The sequence below is a fragment of the Oryzias latipes genome, chromosome 16 (genome assembly GCF_002234675.1).
Source record: "Oryzias latipes chromosome 16, ASM223467v1".
Taxonomy (NCBI): domain Eukaryota; kingdom Metazoa; phylum Chordata; class Actinopteri; order Beloniformes; family Adrianichthyidae; genus Oryzias; species Oryzias latipes.
Window position 1 is genome coordinate 13,583,478 of NC_019874.2, and position 22,640 is coordinate 13,606,117.

At 38.8% G+C, this 22,640-nt stretch overlaps 1 protein-coding gene across 1 annotated transcript in view; it reads right to left on the reverse strand.

The window, feature by feature from the left end:
• The window catches only part of LOC101167820 (CUB and sushi domain-containing protein 3), a gene marked incomplete in the record, with an annotated part of 253,195 nt that overhangs the window by 78,371 nt on the left and 152,184 nt on the right, over positions 1-22,640 (reverse strand). The window contains 9 exon segments of the mRNA XM_023964007.1: positions 3,656-3,769; positions 4,491-4,571; positions 5,050-5,195; positions 12,809-12,986; positions 14,788-14,976; positions 16,246-16,455; positions 17,583-17,699; positions 19,167-19,236; positions 21,150-21,268. Of these exon segments, the coding sequence (XP_023819775.1) occupies positions 3,656-3,769; positions 4,491-4,571; positions 5,050-5,195; positions 12,809-12,986; positions 14,788-14,976; positions 16,246-16,455; positions 17,583-17,699; positions 19,167-19,236; positions 21,150-21,268 (1,224 nt within the window).

Consider the following 22,640-nt stretch of genomic DNA (forward strand, 5'->3'; position numbering starts at 1 on the left):
TGTTGACTGAATATCTCAAACTTATTGCATTAAAATGTAATGACCACACTCTGACTACAAGGAGGTACATTAATAAAAGTGTTAGAGAACTTACATAAAAACAATATACATTGTACAGGTGGCAACAGTATAAAATATGTATATTTCCTTTCCTAATGTATTTAAAGGGCCTATGGTGTTCTTGAGCCTTTCAGAATAAACTCTTTCCATAAATGTAATAGTCTTTTACATTTGGCAAACTAAAGAATGTTTTTTATTATGAAATATTAGTTATTTATACAGTTCATTTTTCTACCCAAAAGTAAGATGACTCGGTGTCTGAGGCACTGGGTTTCGCTCCGTGTTGGTGCCGCCCATTTCACGACATCAACCTAGAGTTGTCCTTGGCAGCGTGTCTGTGTTTCTCACACGAAAACAAACAACATCCGAACTTTTGCAAAGATGGATGGGCATATTGTGCATATAAATTAAAAGTGTTTAGCCAATCACTGACAGCTCAGTGGAGAAAGTGGGTGTGTTAGCCTGGGGGCGGAGCTGGCAGTGCATCACTTTCATAAATATGACTGTAAAAACCCACTCATTTTCGTGAATTCCGAGGGGCTGGTTTTTAGAGGAATATTCAGATCAAAATATCGCTTTGGGTGGTTTTCTGTGAGGAATTAACTTTAAAAGCACAAAAAAGTTGATTTCTCATGATAAAGCCCTTTAAAAACCACTATTTTCCTATTAACAATAACACTAATGAGGACAGTTTAAAAACTAAAACTTAGCTTTTACAACAACATCCTTGAAGATACATGTCCTAAAAGATCTTTTTTAAAAGAAAAAGTTATAAATTTACTTTGGTACACATTTTTCTAAAACATTTTGTTTCTCCAAAATTCTTATTGCCAGTAGCAGCTAGTGGTCTAAGATTACATTTTAACAACATTTCGATTCATATCATAATTTATGGTTCCTGATGTGATTATTAGTCGATATTAGTTCATTTTGAACTATCCAATTCACTGACCTAAAATGGACCCAGGACATCTTTAGCCAAAAGTTCTACCACTGTGACATAGATATAAATACCTGTGTACTGAACAGTGCAGGTGAAATATTCCAGATTTATTGTATTTCTTACAAGATAATCAAGTGTAAATTAAATGATTATTATTATTATAATTATGATTATTATTAAACATTTTAGTTTAATGAACTTCACCTCACTGTTGTTTGATTAATGACTTAGGTCGATAAATCGTTACACCTCTAGTAGCTACATTTGTATACCGTTCCTAAATTAAAAAAAAAAAGAAAACATCTAGTGAAAAACAATATTTAACAAGATGAAACTATTTACATCCAACCGGTAATTTTTTTCTTAACATTGGAGTTGGTGCACCACATTTATTCACTAACAATTTATCAGCTTTCAGAGGTGAAAAGTTATCCTCAATGTGGCAGATGATTTTGCAACACAGTCAACTCAATTATGACTCTACTGATCAAAGCCGCTATTTTCCTTCTTAATATAATTTCATAAAAAGGTTCGGCCTGTGGAGGAAAGGATGTTTGGGAATGAGCTTATTTTGCAGTTCTTGGAAACGTCTATGCTATCTTTAGGGCATGAAATGATAATTAACTGAGAGGTCATCAGCAAACAAAAGCAGAAAAATTCTCTTTCCTGCTCAACTAGCAAGCTGCTGTTGGGAAATAGTGCTGCTACCAGCTTACAGTTGCAGCGACTCGGATGTGCCGAGCAGCTCAACGCAAATTAAGTTCAACTTTACATGTCCCAAGGAGAGCAATTAGTTATATCCAAGACGTGCACAAGGACATAAAATATCCGACACAAGAAAACGTAATGAATTCCTCACTGTGAAAATGAGGCGATCCATGAAAATGTCAAGCAACCGATTACCACTTCTAAAATTGTTCTTACTTCACCAACGTGATGCTCAAGGCAGGTTTTAAGGAGCAGTTAGAACAAGATGATTAGTCATCTGACACATTAACTCACCTGAAGAATGTCTATCATATTCAGTGCTCATTTAAATATGCATTTTTCTGTTTTATGCGCACATTTTAATACTACTTTTAACAAGGGCAACCTTTAATATCACTTTCCTTCATATAGCAAATATAGGCAGGCTTTGCTTTTTTTCACACCTGCCTTGTTTTGGTATTTTATGACACAGCTTTATAGGGTGTCAGAGAGAAAGGGTTGTTAAAGATCTCTGTGATTGAACACCTTGTCATGTTCAACTTTAACAAACTTTCCTTGCCCATTTGTATTTGACAGGGCACTGTTTGAGATGTACTACAGTAGCTGGAGCTCATATGAGGTGGTATTTGTGCCAAAGCTCTGCAAAGAAAGTTGGAAAGACTTGAAGTTCACTGTATGAGGTGTCTCCTACCCGCACAGATAAAAGAAACAAATCTCAGACTTTTTGGGAGTTATTGGAAGTTAAACTTGTTGCTTATCCTGTTTTGTTTCAAGACAACCTGACTGCAGACATCAATGTCCAGAACTGGAAGTCCTCGACCGGAACCAGAAGTTCTCCCATAATCTCTAAAAGAAAATTATCTTATTTGGCAACCCTAATAGTTACAGTGTTTTGGTTTAGTGAAAGTTTTTTCTTCTGAATTCTTTTGGGTTAGGGCTACAGTTAGGATTGGTTGTAGGATTTCCGCTTCCGGTCTATGATGTCAGGCACCATCTTGTCTGCAGCCAGGTCCCTCTCCTTTGTTCTCCAATTGACAAAGACAAATGAGTGCCTCCTATGAATAGAAATCTGATAAATTTAGTTCACCACTTAAACATTTTAAGAATACTTGTCTTTAAGTTTGAAAAAAGACATCCAGGCATCAAGAATGTCTTTGATACACAGTCTGTGCAATAACAGTGAGATGCTGGAAGCATAAATTATCATTGCAAACAAAGATAGATGTTCTCATCAACTGAAGACTTAAAGCTTTTTGGGGGACTTTGTCCACAGAGGACAGTGGTTTGTTGATGACAACAGCAGAGACTGCTGTAGTTTAAAACAAAGCTTTTAGGTATTTTTGTTGTGTCTTGTCAAAAATGCATAACCCTCCTTTAACCTTGTATTTAAAGATTTGTCTAAAAAAACATCAACTATCACTATTATGATATACTACAGTATTATCTAGAAGCTTCTACCATTTTCTCCTAAAATAACTGCTGAAGATTATAGAAACAACAAGAAGAAAAAAAGGTAGAAGAACTGCTGCTGCAGTGTTAAAAAAAAGAGATAAAGACCTGCTGATCTGTAATTGGTCTCAAACTGATTCACAGCAGTTAAATATTGCTTCCAAGAGGTGCAAGAGCTCGGGTCAGTTGTATTCTAAACTTGTGAATCATGATGAATTAGAATAGAGATGCTGTTTGCCACTGGGAGACTGCTGGAGGGGGGCCTGCTAGCAGTCTGTCAGTTAAATGATGCATCAACTTTGAGTGTCGATGTCTGCAACCAACCTTGGCAGAGGGGTGTCAAGCACACTCATAACCTGATTACGCATATACATAAACCCAAGGGTGCACACACTGGAAAAGAAGTGAAAAGGCCTACACATGCAAAACAAAAAGTGTTCAGAAGCAGCTCAGAAGCTCGCTGGCGGAGCCGTGAACTCAAAGGACTAAACCAACCTTGACAGACGGGCGGCGGTCCGTCCATCTGTAGCCTCTCTCCAAGTCGACAGGTCAGAATCTCACTGCCCACCATGGTAAAGCCTGGCTGGCATGAGTATCGAATAATGTCCCCTGTGAAGTCATTTGCATTCACAGTTACACAATGACACATACACACAGACATAAGAAGGATGTGAACAAGATATCCATCCCATAAAAACACAAACACAAATCTCCATCAAACTAAGTCAGTAAGACTCCTCACCACCGACACTTGAAGCCATAATCAGCTACACATTTTCTAATGAAGATTGACAACCTTTAGTGCTGAAGGCACTTCATTAAATTACACAGTTATAAACATGTATGCGTGCACACACACACGCATGTCGGAATCAGACCCACACACATTTATAGGCACAAAGTAAGGCAGCCTCTAACCACATGACTTCCACTTCACTTTGCTAATTACTTTTGAGCACTGAAAATACAAACAGCTTATGAGTACACCTAATTAGCCTTGCCTTCAAACTAATATTTTAATGAATGAAGCATGAAAAGATGGGAACACTTTAAAGATGAGCACAGAAAAAAAAATATAGAAAATAAAGGAGTCTTAGGTCAGGAAGGGTCAGAACAAGCATCTGTATCAATGCAGTTTTACATTAATATGTATGCCAGTGTATAAAAGAGAAGAATAGATTATTTCTGGGGGGAAAAAAAGAATAAAAACTTGATGTATCTACATTTTGTTTCTTTGAGCATGGCTCTGCAAGGAAGTCAACTAAAAAACTGACTTTCTTTTAGGACACAGTCTCAAGCCCGAAAGCAAGCAAAATAAAATGGGACAAACCTATTTCAAACTCGTCACCATCAGTTAGGATTGTGGCGTTGGCGACGGGAGGTGGTGGCTGACAAGTTCTCAGCTGGTAAGCTGTTGAGAAGAGAAGACACACTCAACTGCAATAGAGCTCATACGTAGATTGTAAAGGCACAAACTGGCTCACACATAAACAGTGTATGTACATTTCATATTCAGTTGCATCATTCTTTTTTCTCTCTACACAGTGGAACCATGAACTGTCGACCCATCACCTTTGATAATCGTCAAAAACGATCACTAATTTAGCTGAGACAGAAAGCACTTTAATATTAATCAACCTCTCTTTGAAGGGTGTTTTACTAGTTCAATCAAAAAGCTAGCATAAGGAGCCATTCATCATTTATTATTATGCAATCACATGGAAACAATATCATAAGCAAAATGAGTGGGCCAAATGGAATCACAACTTTATAAACTGGAACAAAATAGAGATTTTTTTTCCCTCTGATCTGGTGATGCTCACAGTAACTTTTGCTTTCATTATGCTGATGTACAAGAAGAGATCTGCATCAAAGACAGTACGTGTTACCATAATAATGAAGCTCAAAGAAGCCGCTGGTACTGAAGTCACTGTGGAACTTGATTAGGACTTGATTAGCAGTGGTTGACACGCCTTCCTGTACCGAGCTACCACTGAATTGACCAATCTGAGGAGAAGATTGATCCGGTCCATCCCTGGTACATAGATGCAGGTAAGAAGAGGTGGTGGAGCAGGGAGTTGGATGAAAAGAAACAAGCATATGAATAAACAGCAGCAATAGCTTGCTAAGATCAATGTGCATTCCTGTGAATTGCTTGGAGGTCTTTTAGACTCAGCAGTCAGTCCTGACAAAATCTAACGGGATTTTTTTTTTTATTGATCAGATTTGTCAAAGCAAAAGTTTAGAATTATTGCTGATGAGAAACAATAACATCAAAACTTTCCCCCTTAGGCCATTTTGCACATTAATGACGGAATGAAGAGTAAAAGTCCAGGTAAAAAAAGATGTATTCATTGAAAAACTCTAAGAAACATTATAAATGTAAAACATAGAAAATAAAAGTGACATTATTAAATACAGCCAAGAGCACAACGCAAAGTTTGTCACTGTACATTTAAATAGTATCATTAGCTTACTACATACAGTATGTTGTATGATTGTCAACTTTACAATAGTATTAGTGATGAACCAATATAAATATAAATCCGAAATGGATCAGTGCAAATTTTTGAGTTTTGTCTCATCAGATTTTCATGGTCAACTGTAAAATATGAGTCTTATTTTCTTTTTTGTGTGTGTAGTGTGCAGGATCGAGAAAACAGAAAAATAGTATAACAGTCTTTGTGTTATCAATACCTGTAAATAAAAATGTACAAACAGTTGGGTTTCCTTTTTGAAAGAGGAAAGCTTTTAGGGTAATCTCTGCTTATAATTTGTATTATAAAAAACACTGCTGCATTTAATTTGGATGTAAAAAGAGATTTCAACAAATTTTGACATAAAACACTCAAAGTAAAAAAGAAACCTCTTTTCTTTGCACTTACTTTAACATGGCAAACATTTTCTAATCATGAAATCAATGTATTAGTCACAACGATGATAATTGATGACATGCAATAGATTCTGCAAAAAAGACAGAAGGGTTAGAGTTAGGGTTAGTAAATTTAAAGTTAGATGGAGATGGGATGCATGTCACCAAATCTTTTAAAAGTCGAAAGGGTTAGTGTGTGGGAGGTGACAGTGGAAAACCATGTGTGCAGATCTTAAGGAGCTAACCTTATGTGCCAGCCATATATCGGTACTTTTAGTGGTAATACAGCTAAATGTATTGAAATAATATATAAATAAATTTTGGAGTTTAAATTTTCCAAATTTCTTCACTGCTCACTACTTAGTGCACTTTAGTACATTGGCCATTTTGTAGAGCTGTTTGAACCTACAATTAAAAATTCCAGTACCCTAGAAATGTCCAAGAGGTCTCTGAGAAAAACCAGTGAACAACATTGCTTAGTAGTTTTGGAAAAATAGACCACAATGCATTGCATTTGAACGATTTTTCATCTAATAAAATGTCTTTAACTTTATTTTTATAAAGTGTCTGTCATGTTACCCCCGGGAGTCCTCTCCCCCCTCCCTTCTCTTCCACTGATTGGACCCAGCTGCCGACACTTCTATCATACTTTCAACTGGACTTCCGAAGCTCAGGACGCCTTTGACATGCTCAAGAACCTCTTTGTCTCTGCTCCTATTCTGATCCAAACTGACCCTTCACGCAAGTTCATGGTAGAGGCGGATGGTTCTGACTTCAGAGTAGGGGCAGTCCTGTCACAGTGAGAGATCACATCTTAAACCATGTGCTTTCTTTTGCAAAAAGTTATCGCCGGCAGAACGGAACAATGAGATTGGTAACCGGGAGCTACTGGCCATCAAACTCACCCTGGAGGAGTGGCGTCACTGGCCGGAGGGGGCGGCTCAACCATTTATTGTCTAGACCGATAACAAAAACCTTGCCTATCTACGTTCTGCAAAAAAGACTCAATTCACGACAAGCCCGCTGGCGCCTATTCTTCGATCGATTCAATTTCACCATCACTTACCGACCCTGCAGCCGCAATGTGAAACCCGATGCACTCTCTTGTCAATTCAACTCCTCTAATGATAATTCGGAGTCCTCAATCCTTCCATCCACATGTACTGTGGGCAGCCTCACCTGGAAAATTGAATCCAGGGTTCAACAAGCCCAAGGTGAGGAACCAAATCACGCACCCTGTCCTAACGGCACTCTATATGTATCTATATGTACCTTCTTCACTAAGGTCTGATGTCATAACCTGGGGACATTCGTCGTCACCTGTCATGATGGCATCCATAGGACCCTAGCCCTTATCCGCCGACGATTCTTTTGGCCCACCATGGACAAGGATGTGCGCGAATACATCGGGGCCTGCTCCACCTGTGCACGGGCCAAATCGTCCAACTCTCAACCCTCCGGTTTGCTCCACCCATTACCCACACCCTGTAGACCCCTATAGATTTGTTACTGGTCTTCCACCGTACCATGGTAACACTGTTATCCTTACAGTTATCGACCGCTTCTCTAAAAGTGCTTACTTCATTCACCTGCCTCAGCTTCCCACATGGCCATGGAAATCACGGATGTTCTCGTCAACCACATCTTCCGTTACCATGGGATATATTGTATATATTGTATATTGTATTGTATACATATTGTGTCCGACCGGGGTCCACAGTTTGTCTGAAATTTATGGAAGGCTTTTTGCACTGCCCTAGGAGCCACTGTCAGTCTCTACTCTGGATATCACCCACTGTCCAATGGTCAAGCGGAGCGGGCCAATCAAGTGGAGGTGTCACTCAGTTGCGTGGCGGCTCAAAATACCTCAGACTGGTCTACTTATCTGGTGTGGATTGAGTACTCCGACAACTCTCATCCCTCCTCTGCCAGCAGTATCTCTCCCTTCGAGGCCTCCTTGATGGATCGCCAATTGACACAGGGTGGTAGGGCGCTCACACTCACCTGGTCAAAGGGTCTGGCTCTCGCCCAAAAACATTCCTATTCAGTCCATGTCCTGGAAACTCGCCCCCCCGATTCATTGGAACTTATGAAATTGACAGAATCATTAATACTACCTGTGTCCATCTCCACTTGCCCGCTGCTCTCAAGATCCACACCTCTTTCCATATTTCACAAATCAAGCCCGTCCAGGAGAGTCCACTTTGCCCGGCGTCTGCACCCCTTCCTCCCGCCCGTATCATTGATGGCGCCCCTGCCTTCACTGTCAGGTTTTGGATGTCCGTCCTCAGGGTCGGGGTCTCTAGTTCGTCATGGATTGGGAGGGTCATGGTCCTGAGGAACATTCGTGGATCTCACGGTCCCTCATCCTTGACCCCTCCCTTATTGACAACTTCTTCCGGGCCTTGACCGGCATCATGGACCACCTGGAGGCCGTCATTAATGGGGGGGGGGGGGGGGGGGGGGGTACTGTCATGGTACCCCCGGGAGTCCTTTCCCCCATCCCTTCTCTTCCACTGATTGGACCCAGCTGCCGAGACTTCCATCATCAGCCCTGCAGTATATCAGATGGTTTTCAGTATTCATCGCTATTTCGTTGCCAACTATGCTGAAGTACCTGGTCTCATGTGTTCCTCGCTCTTTGTGAAACTCTTGTTGTCTTTGCATCATTTACTCAAGTTATCATTCCTGTCTGTAGGACAAGCTAACTCCACCAAGTGCCTGCCTGGGTCCAGTCCCGCCGCTATCTCTTAAGTAATCACAACATCAAGACCTCCAGCCACGCTCTGCCAGCGGTCCGCCAGTTTCTCATTCAACTCGCCACGAAGACCTCAATACAAACAAGAGGTGTACTTACCATCTGGTACTCTCCTCGTCACGGACTCCTCCGGAGCTTTCCTTCCACGTATCCATTTATTTATTGTCAAGGACAATAAAATCCCCCACTGCCAAAACTCTCGAGTGTGATCTTTCCGGGTTTCAGCGTTTGGGTCTATTCTTGTCATTGTCACTCATGACACTGTCCAGGTTTTCATCATTAGTATACAGTGGATTCATAAAAAGTTATCATAAGATGCTCATATTTTAAGATGTCACATCGCTGTTTAAAAAAAAAAAGAGTAGTGAGCGTGAATTGCTTTTAAAATCTACGGCAATAGATAGCACGACACTATATCGTTTTCTAGGTGTTAGATAGTAGTGAGGGAATTCGGACATAGACTGATTTTCTTTTCTGCTAAAAAGTACTCTGCACTTTGACAACTTCCCAGCAAAACCATTTTTAAATTGAAAATATTGTGAAATTGTTACAATTATGCATTTAAGAGTTGTGAAGTAACAGTAAAAACAAATCAATTTGACAATCAGTCCAGAGTTTTTGTGTTAGTGCTTTTCATTTTGAAGCTCAAGGTTGAAGAAGTCTGTCTTGAGGAGCCACAGGAACATGCAAATGTAGAAAAGTTAAAACAAACTTTACATGTTACATAAAATTCAAGTCAGACAACTATATGGCAATGCTTTTATCAGCTTTGTCTGTTTCCATGTTCTTTCATGAAACTGACAAAACAAGCCGCCACAGAAAAGGTTACAGGAATGACGTCAGCTGTGAATATTGTCAGTCGAATCCACCTCTGACATGTAGCACGGCAGCCCCAAGTGAAAGAATGAAGAAGCCTTTGCTCCCAAATGAGATTACAAATATCTGTGAAACTGACTAATGGCAAGTAGTTAAATGCCAAGTTAAAAATGGAGCTAAACCTGAGGGTGAAATTTTCCATTCATGAAAACACAAAAGTTAAAATAGACCTGGACTAGACCTGCTGCTCCAGCTTTCCATGAGAGAAAGGCTAGATGAAGCAACACAGACATCTAATTAGGAAGCCTCTTGGGGGTGGCACCCTGTAGAGCTACATCAGGCAAGTCTGGCTGGGAAAAGACCTGGGAAGACCCAGAGCATAATTATACGTGCCTTGTGGCCTGGGTGGACCTTGTGATCTCTCATGTGTAGCAAGAAGGAAGTGAATAGGAAATTATGTAGGAATAGATTTTGCCTGAGGCATTTTGACTTGACAGAGGTATGTTAGTATGGGTTATGGGTTAGTATGGATTTAAGAAAATGACAGTGATCAGATTTTTTTTAAGGGATCTAACAAAAATAAAAGTGTGGATTCATATGGAAACATTTAGATTTTTTTTACAGAAAATGGAAACTTGTATTAGTATTCCATCAGAGGCCAACGTTAGCCTGAGAGATTCTCCCTTTTGACCTAGACAGGCAGATTGCTGTGGGATAATAAACGAACTTGCTATTAGCAGTAAATCCATTTGTGAGCGAGGCGTTAGATGAAAAAAAAGGACAAAACTCTATAAATGAGGAACTTTCAAAACCTTTTAAGATTGTATAAGTTATAGACAACCCAAAGCACACTTTTCTTTGAGAACTGAAATATGCATTTTAATGAGAAAAAAAACGACTTTTCTTTTATTTATAAATGCATTTCAAGAGAAGTGGGACTTCTCTAAGCCTATTCAGTAGAATGATTTACACTAAATGCCTTTCTTGTATGTATGTGCACCTTTAATATGGTACAGACTAAAGAAAAAAAAAATAAAACCTCATGTCAGTTTCATTTTAGAGTGATCAGCAGAATAGGAGGCGGCAGTCAGGCAAGGAAATGAAATGTTGCCATCAGGGGACAGATTGTTTATGCGCCATTTCATTTAAAATCAGAGCTGCCTGTGGCTCCCTTTGCCCATAGTATAAATGGCAGTCCCTGATTCTGGAAGGCATTTCCCTTCTTTTGTCACCCATGAGGACAGCTCTGTGACTGCCTGAGGCTCAACAGAGAGGCTACAGAAAGGTAAAAGAAAGCAGGACAAGCTGACTGGAAGGCAGCTGCTGGAATGACAGAAGGCAGGTAGTGTTGTTTACTGCTTTTGCAACTGTCTGTTATCAGCAGAAGTTTCTGCATACTAGCATCTCAAGTGACTCAGACTTTTGGCTTTAATGCTGATACAGATTTATGTCATTTTATGTAATATTCACTGGGGACTGTGGAGTCAAATTGCTACCATAAATTTGGTGAGCTGGAGAAGATGGGATGCAGAGCAGCTCGGATTTCCTTCAGTTTTTTCTCAGTTAACCACTTCCAGTACTACAGTTTATATCCTTCATGGGTGAAAAAACTTTTCAGAGAAATCAAAAAAATAAAGCTAAATGTCAAGACAAGGATAAAAAAAAAGGTTTCGGTAACTGTTGGCACACGTGAAATCCATTTCATTCGACTTGTTCAACTGGCCCATGGCTTCACTGCTACGTTCACACCAGGCTTGGAAACGTGCGTTTAAGCAGCCACTTTCAATGAAAAGTCTTTGTAAACGTGCATGCGTTTATGCACATTTTGGGCTTCTGCATTCTAAACTCTCTGGTTCACATATAGCTACACAAGCTTTTACGTTTGTTTTTGTGCTCTACGTACAAAAGAGCTTGCGTTGAAAGTTAAACCAGTTGAACTTCAACCAATCAGGGACTCAGATTTGGTATTGACTTTTCAAAACACAAAAAGTATCAGGTGTTTGAAAATTGGTCATGAAGAAGAAATTAATAATTGTGGTTTGCCGTAATTACATGACACAAAGTTTTGCACATCTAGGGATAGAGCTGAGGAAGAAGTCTGGGGCAAGATTTGCACCCCAAATCTCCCTCCAAGCCTCTTCCTACGGTAAATAATGAGATAATATTGGGTATGGAAAACTGTATGGTAAAAGTGCATTCAAGAACCCGTGTTCCGTGGATCACATGCCCGGTGTGTACAAAGCAAAACACTTTTTAAACTGCAAAATCCCTTCCTTGATCTTCTTAGTTTGTCTTTCAACTGAGGAAAATGCTTGCTCAATATTTCCAGCAATTCTTTGTGAAAACTATTGGAAGCTGTAGCTCTTTACCTGACTTTGATCTTTCAGAGCTCCAGAGATGACAGAGAGAAAAGGAGCTACTCTATGAGGCTGTCACATGAGAAAAATCACAACCCTTTTTTAGGGAATCTTGAATGTCAGTGTAAGGATGAAAGGCTGCTTTTAGAATTAAGATGTACCACTCAGTGAACTCACTCAGTGCCGTATCTAGGAACAACCTTTGGATACATACAGGCAGGAGGAGAGAGACTAGAACAGCACAGGTCCTAGTTTCAGATGTTTCAGGCTTTTGCATATCTTTCCTGGGTGCGACCAACAAACTTAGATCTCCTCCTTATTCTACCAATGCATATGCTACAACATTTGAAAGAGAACAAAATGTGATTTATAGCCAAAAATAATTTTTTAAAGTTAAGTTAAAAAAAAACATTAAGGAAAAAAAATCACAGCTATCTCAATGACATTTCAGGTAGTTTCTCATCTGTTCCATGCATCCCATGCTTGCGTATTTAATCTTTTTTGACAAACCATTATTAAATACATAATAAAAAAGACCTTTGTATTTCTAGCTCTAAGAATGTGCAAAAATACACTGTGACACCCAATTTATTGTTTCAAATACATTTGGGACAAGGCCTTCATCCTGCTTTCATTTCTTTTTCTAACAGGTCCAAGCAAATAAGAATTAAGTTAAAAGATAAATTAATCAATGATAAATCAAATACATTTTTGCAAAATGGAAAGATCCAATTTATTTTTAATAAAGATCAGAAAGATCTGAAGAGTCCATCAACTGATGACTGATAATTAACACCGCAAAAAAATACAAAATTCTTAAATAAAGAAACATTGATAAAACTTACCACACTGTGATGAAATCATAGATTGGCTCTGTATTTATAACAGAGAAATTTATGTAGATGCCGTATCCTGGAGGTACTCTGACTGTCCACATGCAGTCCTGGAAGTGTGGATACTCAGCAGGGTGTCCAGGAGAGTAAATTGTGCCATTCATGGATGTTATGTTTCCACCACAAAGAGCTGGAGGGAAAAAAAAACAGTAATGGAAATAAATACAAATCCACTCTTACCCTCTACCATAAAAGTAGCTTTTATGGCATTTATGCCACATACAGTTGATAAAACATACCATAAGAGTATGTTAGTTTATCTCTAAGGTACTGGAGGGCTACTATTGAATGCAACACTGCAGATGATCAGTCATTGGTGATAACTTAACGACTGAGAGTGTTTATGATGCTAAATCTCCATCTGTCAGAACCTTTGCTTGGGGTAACATCTGAATTCGATGTGAGAGTTACGCCTAGGCACCAAATTCTGGATAAAAACAGAAGTAAAAAGCTCCTAAAGCAGGTAACACAACAGAATAAACTATTTATTGGATTCTAACATTTGAGAACTGTATGACATGGTTATTTGGTGCAGTGTAACCTTACTAAAACTCAAAATAAAAAAAAAGTATTATCTAAGGCAGTGTTTTTCAACCAGTGTGCTGGTCAGGTGTGCCGTGGGAAATTGCCCTCATTAACTGATCTAAAAACATTTACCATCTCCAGGTTATCAACTCTTTGTTCATCCAAACAGGCCCTAATAAAACACTGAGTAGTTAGGAAAATGAAAGAAAGTAAAATACTTTTTTCTTTGTGTTTATTTGATTCTTTTAAAGACAATTTGATAAGAATGATGGTACCGCGATTTAGCCGAATCTTCAGCTCTTTGTGGAAAAGTCCCGCCCCTTTAACTATCTCCACCAATCATTCTTGGAGGCTTAATCACACGTCATCAGCCTGACCAATCAGAAGTGGTTAAAGTCTTCACTTCCTTGTTCCAATTTAGCTCATAAAGTCTCTCAGTTCCAACAAAACTACCAGCTAAAGCTCGTCTTTAGCTGTGTATCTTGCCACAGAATCCAGTATCAGACCGTGGAACAAGTGAACAAAACAATGAAGCTCAGAGACGCGAGTCTTTCTGCCCTTTTGTAGCAGTTTTCACACTACATCTCCCATGATACATTGGGTTAAAGTGACAGTGTCTCAGCGCACAATGAGTCTTCATTGTTAAACGTCTTGAAACCGCAACGAACACGCATCAAACAGTTTTTAAATCTTCTAACTTAACTTTTATTACATATTTTAGAAAACACAGCTGGAACTTCCAGCTTTTTCTGCCACAATTATCACAAAAATGCATGTGAGATTGCAGAGGGGCTGTAGATCAATACAGACTATGAGTTTCTCCTTTTTTTTTGGATGCTGCTGTGCCGCGGGATTTTTGTCAAGGTTAAAGTGTGCCGTGGCTCAAAACAGGTTGAAAAACACTGATCTAAGGAGACAATGTTAAATTTATGACACTAGTATTTTTAGCTTTGTAGAAAGACTTGCAAATCCTCCATAAATTATTTTAATGGGTTGCATCAGTTTAACTGGGCAAAGTTGTGCTTTGTAGTTGGTGAGTCAGGGGGCTTTCATGTGCCAAAATAAAAGACAAGACGTCAAGCACACTAAAGGACCTAGAATCTTCTTTTTGAAAAACATCAAGGATGTGTTTATTGTCTTTATTGACAATAGAAAATTCTATTTTTCATTTACACAATTCACCCTTTGAGGGAGTTGCGCTCATGACTTTCTGGAAGATTTCCATTTTTCTTCCGACTGAGTTTGAAGACATACCAACATTAAAAGCAAGGCTGACAAACATTTCTTTGATAAACCAAGGTTATCTGAAAGGAACAAAAAGGGTTTTGATGGAGAAATGCAAGGATTCCACTCCATGACATTCACTTTATTACAGCATGATATGGATGTAATTTTGCAAGACTCACCCTCGCAGCGGGGTATGGGGTGGTTCCAGTTTCTGCTTATTCCATGCAAACAAGTGAGGGATGGTTCTCCAAGAAGTGTGTAACCTGGCAAGCACTCAAAGGAAATGGTCATCCCCACACTGTAGTCCTGACCAATCACTATACCACTGCGAAAAGGTAGAGGGTCGGGACACCTTTGTAGTTCATATGCTGCAGAAAAAGGTCAAACCCGCACAGCAGATGAGAGACAGCAAAAATTCAAACACTGCATAATGTTCTAGGGATAAAATTTACAGGACATATCATGAACAAATGTTTTCCGAGGTCTATGCTGTATTGACAATATTAAAACACAGGGATTCTAAAATCATTTGCAATTTTCCACATCACAATTAAAGTACAATTCATCTTGTCATCTACTTTCAAAGTGTTCTCAGTGGTCTTTTAATTATGATCAGGGACGTGCACAGGATTTTGGATGGACAGTCGCAATAAAGTCGGAAAAGAGTGTCCCCATCCAATGAAAATCATTATTTGTTATGATAGAAAACACATGCAATAAGACATAATTTCATTTTTGCATTTCTAAATACTTTTCCTTTTAAATTGCTGTCAAACTGTTGCAAAGATGCTCTATTTGGAATTATTGTCTAGGAGTGCATGCGCATTGCACAAGAGATTTGGTTCAGACGTGAACCAAATTATGCCGCGGTGCTGAAATCACGCTACCACCAGACCTTTGTGCCTCACCCGTTGCTGAAATCGCGCTGCTGGACCTCAGATGGGGTCGGTACCATTGACTTTACATTGAAACTGTCCGTCTCTACAGCGCAAATTGCATTCGATGTGAACACAACCTAACCATAACTCCTGACTAATCAGGAGAGGCTCAGGAGTAGATGAGAAGATGAGGATTAATGGCTAACCACTAATCCTAAACTTATTACTTACTCAGGGTCCGGGGCGGCCAAAAAAAAGTTCAGCACTGGCTGCACATGTTTGGCAAATTGCAAATAGTCACTTTCTTTTTGGCATTTCATTTTATTTGCTGTGCAAGTGAATTCAACAATTTTGAACCTTTTTGAGACTGTCAGTCAGTCGTTTGTGTGCCCCCCTTTGTGTCAAGCTGTTCACTCATGCAAGACGCAGCTTGCAGAAAGGGGGGATCAAGGGCAGAGATAAACATGAAATGTGTTTTTTTAAGACATTTAGGTTGCTGGATTTTGGTTAAAAACTTCATAATCATAATTAAAACACCACTTGGAAAGTTTGTTCTCTTTAGAAAGAGATAGCAGTGTTATTTTGTTTCTTTACAACATCTTAATAAAGTTTTTCTATGTACCTCAATGAAAACAACTGAGTAGCACAAATACTCTAAAATATGGCAGACATGGGGTTCTGTTTGCAGACTTTTTTGATCACCCACAGGATTTGCCCAAAAAAAAAAAAATTGCAACAGTATTACAGTCCTGGCCTCACCCTGATAAATAATATGGAAGCCAGGCTTGTTCTGGGAATAGTCGCTGTGGAAGAAGAGAGTGGTCTCGTGGGTGGTGCTGAAGAGAGAGTTGGGCACCACTGGGCCACTGAATCTATCAATCACTGTTCCCGTTTCAAGACTGCCACTGCGCACTTCCAAATAGTCATGGACAGGCTCTGTAGAGAAGTTCAGAAACTGTAGATGGATCCCTAAAGAAAAAAGAAGGGAATTGAAATCAATGGTTGCTCATGATTCTTAACATTGCACCAGCAAGAAAGTTGACAAATCATAAATTTCCTTATAAAAACTCCAAATTTTCAGAATGATGAACATAGAAAATCCCAACCCATAGTTGACCTTTTTATTTTACATCATAACTGTATCTGTAACTTGGTTTATATGTGACAAGGACACTAACTTTGACCAAAATAAATTAATACATAAAAAATAAATAGTAAAAAAAATATATATATATTAAGGATGATCAAAATAATTGGTTTCTGATCATATCACTCCACTTTGTTTCCCGAAATGTGACTTAAATCAATGACTCCTGATGATAATCTAAAATGTGTACATACATTTCTGCTGATTCTCTTGTTTTTGTATTATTTCTGCTTTGATTGCTTGAAACAATCAAAATCAAAACAATCAAAATCCAAATCCAAACAGTTAAACCTACTCAAAGCTGAATATATTACAGATTTTATCTAAAACCTGTAACATTGTCAGCTCTGTTGGATCATGCAGCAGGGACCTTTATAGCACAGTGGACTCGACATGTCAAATGTCAGTCCCTCTGAAACGGAAAGCAGTGGCGTTATCTTGTTGATGTCTTCCATTGTGTCAAGAAAAACTGAGGTCGGTGCAGTTCAAGGAAATTAAAATATGCAACAACAAAAAGCTTTTATCAAAATATGCTGTGGACATGTTCTTAGAAAATGAGGAGAAATGAAAAAACACCTTTATTTAACAAATTTACAAGGCTGTTTATAATATTCAAGCCAATCCAACCCATTTTTAAAGTGGAAAGTTCATCAACTTTTACATTAAACTGTGTCAATTTGTTGTTTAGATGAAAAGCTTTAATCTAATTTTAGTTCCTATGTTTATAGTGGATTTTGTGGGACCCAACACTGCATCCACTAAGTACCCCTGAGACAATTTTTTAAATAGATTACCGGTACTAAAACAGATTAATGAAAAAGGAAGACAAGATTCAAGATTTGGTTCAAGATTTTGAACCAAGTTCAAATAAAGATGCAATGAACATAAAGACTTGCATGGAAAAAAAAGAAAGAAAAGGCGAGAACAGCCTCGTGCTGGGTCTACAAACCAAAGCCAACGGGGAGTTGAACTCTCCAGCTGCAGTCCAGGCTGCTCTGGTAATTCCCTGGAAAGCCCGGGCTGAGAATGACACCGTTGAAGTTTGTCATAGAGCCTCCACACTGAGCTGAGAGACCAACCAAGGAGAAAGAACATGTCACTCCCCCACACAAAAGCTCAGTGGGAAAACAAAGCAAAACAATGACTACAAGTTGAAAATGAAGGCTGGGCAAAGATCATAGAGAATTCTGCTTGTGAATTCCAGTGCCTGCATAGAATGAGTTCAAAACGGGCGAATAGTCGCTGGGCTTTTTCTGTGCCTGTTTATGCATCCATTTTCTGATTTTGGGCATCATTTTTATTTCACTCTATTTCAAGAATTCTCTTTAAGAATAAGAGCATTCATGCAAACACAACTGAATACGGCACATCCCAATGTGATGGTTCTTTAAATCATAAAAAATGAGGACGTCAATATTCAATGGTGGGATGGATACTCTTTGGCTCAGCACTGGCAGTAACTGCTTCATTCTCTCTCTTTCCTGCTTTCTTTAACTGCACTTTAGAGAGCTCCCAGCTTGCTGTGAAGGTTACACTCATCTGAATTCACTATGACGAACCCCCAGTCTTACAAAAACATCAACATGCACATCATTCTATAAACTGATCGCTCCCCCTGTTCAGATTCCAATGCCAAAGCGGCGAAACTGATACAAAGCACAAGGAGTATTGGTATCTTGTCTTCAGGGAGTGCCAGCCAAGGACAGAGACATAAATTACTTGGTTAAAAAATGGTTTTGCAGGTGGAGGAACCCCTGCTTAACCTGCTTGTTCAATGAAACAAAAGAGAAGAAGGAAGAAGAGGCACTTCTTCAAGGGCATGAAATCTCTCTGATGTGGGTTTATCCCTAGCATATTGAGTACAGATCCTAGGTCGTTTAGGCAAGCGTTTGTGCATTAAAGTAGCCAGAAGTTAAACTAATGGGTTAACTTGTATTGAAGAACATGTAGGTGTCAATTGCAAAACTGGCCTGTGTTTTCTGTGGTATAAATGGTGGTAGTCTGTGGAGTAAAACAAAATCAAATGCAACCAAAAGTAAAGTAAAAAGCTTGCATATGACTGTAGCATTACATATTATCTGCATGTGTCCTTTCAGGGTGTGTATTTGTCGACACTGAGGTGCTTCAGTGTGGCTATCAACCTCAGAGGAAATGTCAGGGAGACCGGAGCCTCATCAGGAGGGGATCAGGAACCAAACAACACATTGATATCGTGCAAAGCCCTATTGATCTTCAACTGAAGGGGAAAACAGAAAATTCACAATACATGTTCCAAAAGCCTTTGACACAAAACCATCATCCGCTCCATCCATTTTTAACAATGAAAAAGTGGCTTTCCATCATGTAGTCAAACAAGTCCTTTTTCAAGCCACTGATGCATTGCTTTAAAACAAAACAACACAGAGTGAACAGAAACAAAATATATTTAAAAAAAACTCAATGAATGAGAATGAGCTTGAATATGATGCAGCAACAGCAGTTTTCTGGTGTTTAGTTCATCCCTTTAGTTTGACTGCAGAAGATGATACATTACCTAAACACAGCGGTACAGGGTAATTCCATCTTCTGACAGGCCCAGGCATACAGGTTATGTATGCATTGCCCTGTTAAAGTAAAGAAATGCATAATTTAAAGATATGACATTCCAAAAAAATGATTGAACAAAAAGCCTAGCTCTGGATTTAGCAATATTTTGTGTACCTAAGTAGCCATGTGGTAAAAGACACTCAGCCAGCTTTTAGTTTTTTTTACTCTTTAATAGCTATCATTTATTCAACTTTAAAGTCTCAGAAACACTTGGGGCAAAAGCTTCATATTTGGCTGATAGATCATAAGATTGCTAATCATTCCTTTATGTTTTTATAATAGTATCTTGATTTTATTACATGGGTATTAATTATAGTGGAAAGAAAAATGTAACAATGAATATTAGTCTCCAACAAACCATCACCTTTTTTATTAACACTAATTTGCGCTATTAAAACATAAAAATGCATTTTTCTGAGGGGGAAAATTCATAAAATGTGAATGGGAACGTCATAAAACATATTTAGGACAATTTAGCCTTAAAGCAGGGCCTTGGATCAAGTTTGGAATAAATAACCTTATAAGGCCCACTTCAGTCATCTTTTGATTTATTGCAAAATAAAGTCGTTGGACTGCAAGGCTACACACAAGCGCAGACAATGAGAAGTATGGTTACGTAAATGCCACTACCAGAGCACATATATATGTGATGGCTAAGTTTCACTTATTGGATTGATTTTGTAAAAAGTCATTGCTACACTCAGTGGGCTTGAGGGCTGCCAGCAGCTTAGAAAACCAAAATTACAGGTGTAATTACAGTCAGAAGAAACTTGATGGACTGGTTCTGTGTGGAGCCAAACTGATAGAGCTGAGGATTATCGCAAATCGTCATCTCATTTTTCACCTGGCAGTTTTACAAACCCTCGCCAGAGACAGAAAGGATTAATAGATGCACTCCGTGACAGTTCATCACAGCTGGATTGACGCTCTTTCTCTCCTGCTAGCTTTGCTGGATCATTGGCAGTACATGCCTGCCAGGAGAGCACTGTGCTGAATCGCACATCAGTGGTTTTACGAAGGTTAGCCCAAAGCTCCAACTTGACTGATACATGTCATTTTTGCTTTGGTTCCCTAAATGAAGGTTTAGTTTATAAACAATAGATCTAAAATGTGTCATCCTATACATCCTAACAATTTAAAACGCAGAACTCTGTTGATTTTAGCACGATAATTCATTGATAGGTTGATGACTCTTTGTTTAAACTAAAATGCATATTTATTTTTCTGTTTTACTCAGCATTTAAATTCTAATAAACAGGATGGAAAATGCATTTCCACTAAAACCTGAGAATCCAGGCACTGTTGAAAAAGGAAAACTAAGCTCAAAATATAACAACAACCCATGCCAACTTGAGCTTTTGTTTCAACAATGGCCTTAAGTTTATGGCTCAGCCTGAAGATGTATGTAAGATGTTTCTTCTTTGTCCAGAAAGAATGTGAAAAGGAGTGAATTCCTGAGCCACGATGAAAAGTCTCTGTGGGATTTGAAAGGCAACTGTTAACACAATCCATTGCCTGTGGCCTTGGAAGGTTCTTCAGCTCAAAGCGCTCCTCCCCATAGTGTTTACTCAGGAAGGATTGGAAGAACCCAGAGCTGCTTTGTAACAGACACACACTTACTAAGATGTACACTTAGAAAAACATGAAAGCAAAATACACAAACACCATTAAAAATTAGAATGCAGGGCTAACACTTCACATAATTCTTTGCAGCGCATTTCATCTCTGTCTCTCCCTCTCTCAAACACACACCCACACACCTACACACACACACACACACGCACGCACGCATGAATACCATTAGTAATGCTGCCTTGACAAACTCATCCTTTGGGGTACTCATTTAAAATTGCCACTGCAGGCAGCTGGATATCATTCGGATTAATAGCCAGAAGAATGGAGAAGATTAGCGCTGTATGCTTCCACCCACCTGTAATGAAAAGCCTTGATCACACTGGAAAGAAACCATGTCACCCACAGTGTAGCGATCCCCCACTTTTTGGCCATTACTGGGAGGCAACGGCTCTGGGCACGAATCCAAACCTATTGCTTAGGACAGAGTCACAACACACAAGTGTAGACAGCAATCATTCATCTGCACAATTTAGCAAAACTGCAAGCCTTGTACTGGGTCACTTTAGCTCTTGCTTTGTTAGTGATTTTGAATAATGCTAAAAATATATATATAAAAAAAGAATGTTACATTTTTATTGTATGTGCTCATTTTTCTAACATGTGCCAAAAAAAAAGAAATCATAAAACCCTTTTTGACAACATACACAGTCTGCCATCTTAGAAAATTAAGTATGTTTTTTAATAACCCATAGGAAAATATTTAGAAACGGGGACAAGCTGTAAAGCTGGTCTCCATGGAGATGTAATCATAAAGCCCTCCTGACTTTGTATCAAGCAGTGACTACAAAATTACAAAGCAATTTCTAATGTAATACTTGACAGATGCATTGAGCTCCATTGGAACAAAATGATTACAGTGTCACTTGCCAGGTACGGAGAAGACTGATACATTGTGTTATAATGGCTTTAAGGCAATCATGGTGATTTAGACTGAATCACTATGGGGCGTTTTGTTAAACTGGAGTTATACTCATTAATTAGGAGAAAAACAAAAGAATAAAAATACAGTCAAATCCCTGTGAAAGAGAGTGAACAGCATTTGAATTAAACTTCACAGCTGATTCTTCAATCCATGTAAAATGGGTTCAAAAGCAAAAATTTAACCAAATAAAATGCACAAATAGGCAGATTAAATATCGTTTGGATGGATAATAAACTTTCAAAGAAGCTGCTAATTTTCGAAAAGGCCTTTATAAAATGATTTTTCTCTGCTGTGGATATTTCAGAAGGCAGAGTGAGTAATCAACAGGAGTATGCATGCCATGATACAAGCAACACCAGAAAAGAACCATGACGCATCTGCAGGAACACAATACAAATACAGACTTCATGGTCAGACAGAAAAATCCAGTATTACATAAGCACTCTCACTAAAACCTCCTCAAACAGCCAACAAGTCCAAACAAAGAGGTGAGAGGATATGACCGTAAACACGGCAACAGGGGTGACAAAACAATGTAAAGGTAACCTAACAGAGTGCTGAACAGCTCAAGTTATCCCTTTACTGAACACTTCAGGAAAGAGTGGTGCTGAGTGGGAGATGATGGTATCCAAAAGAGTTCGGAGCAAGAGCTTTGAAAGCAGCAACAGTTCAGCTGAAAAACAGCTGCAAGAAAAAAGGGAAGTGTACGGTATCTTTAAACCCCTAAAGTCTTGTCAGGCATTGGCTCAAACAAAGTATTACTTTGAAAATTCTTCAACTTTTGAAAATGTTTAATTGATTTCTGTGAGATCTAGTTATATAAGTCATATGATTAGTGTAGCTGGTGCAATAAATCCAACATCA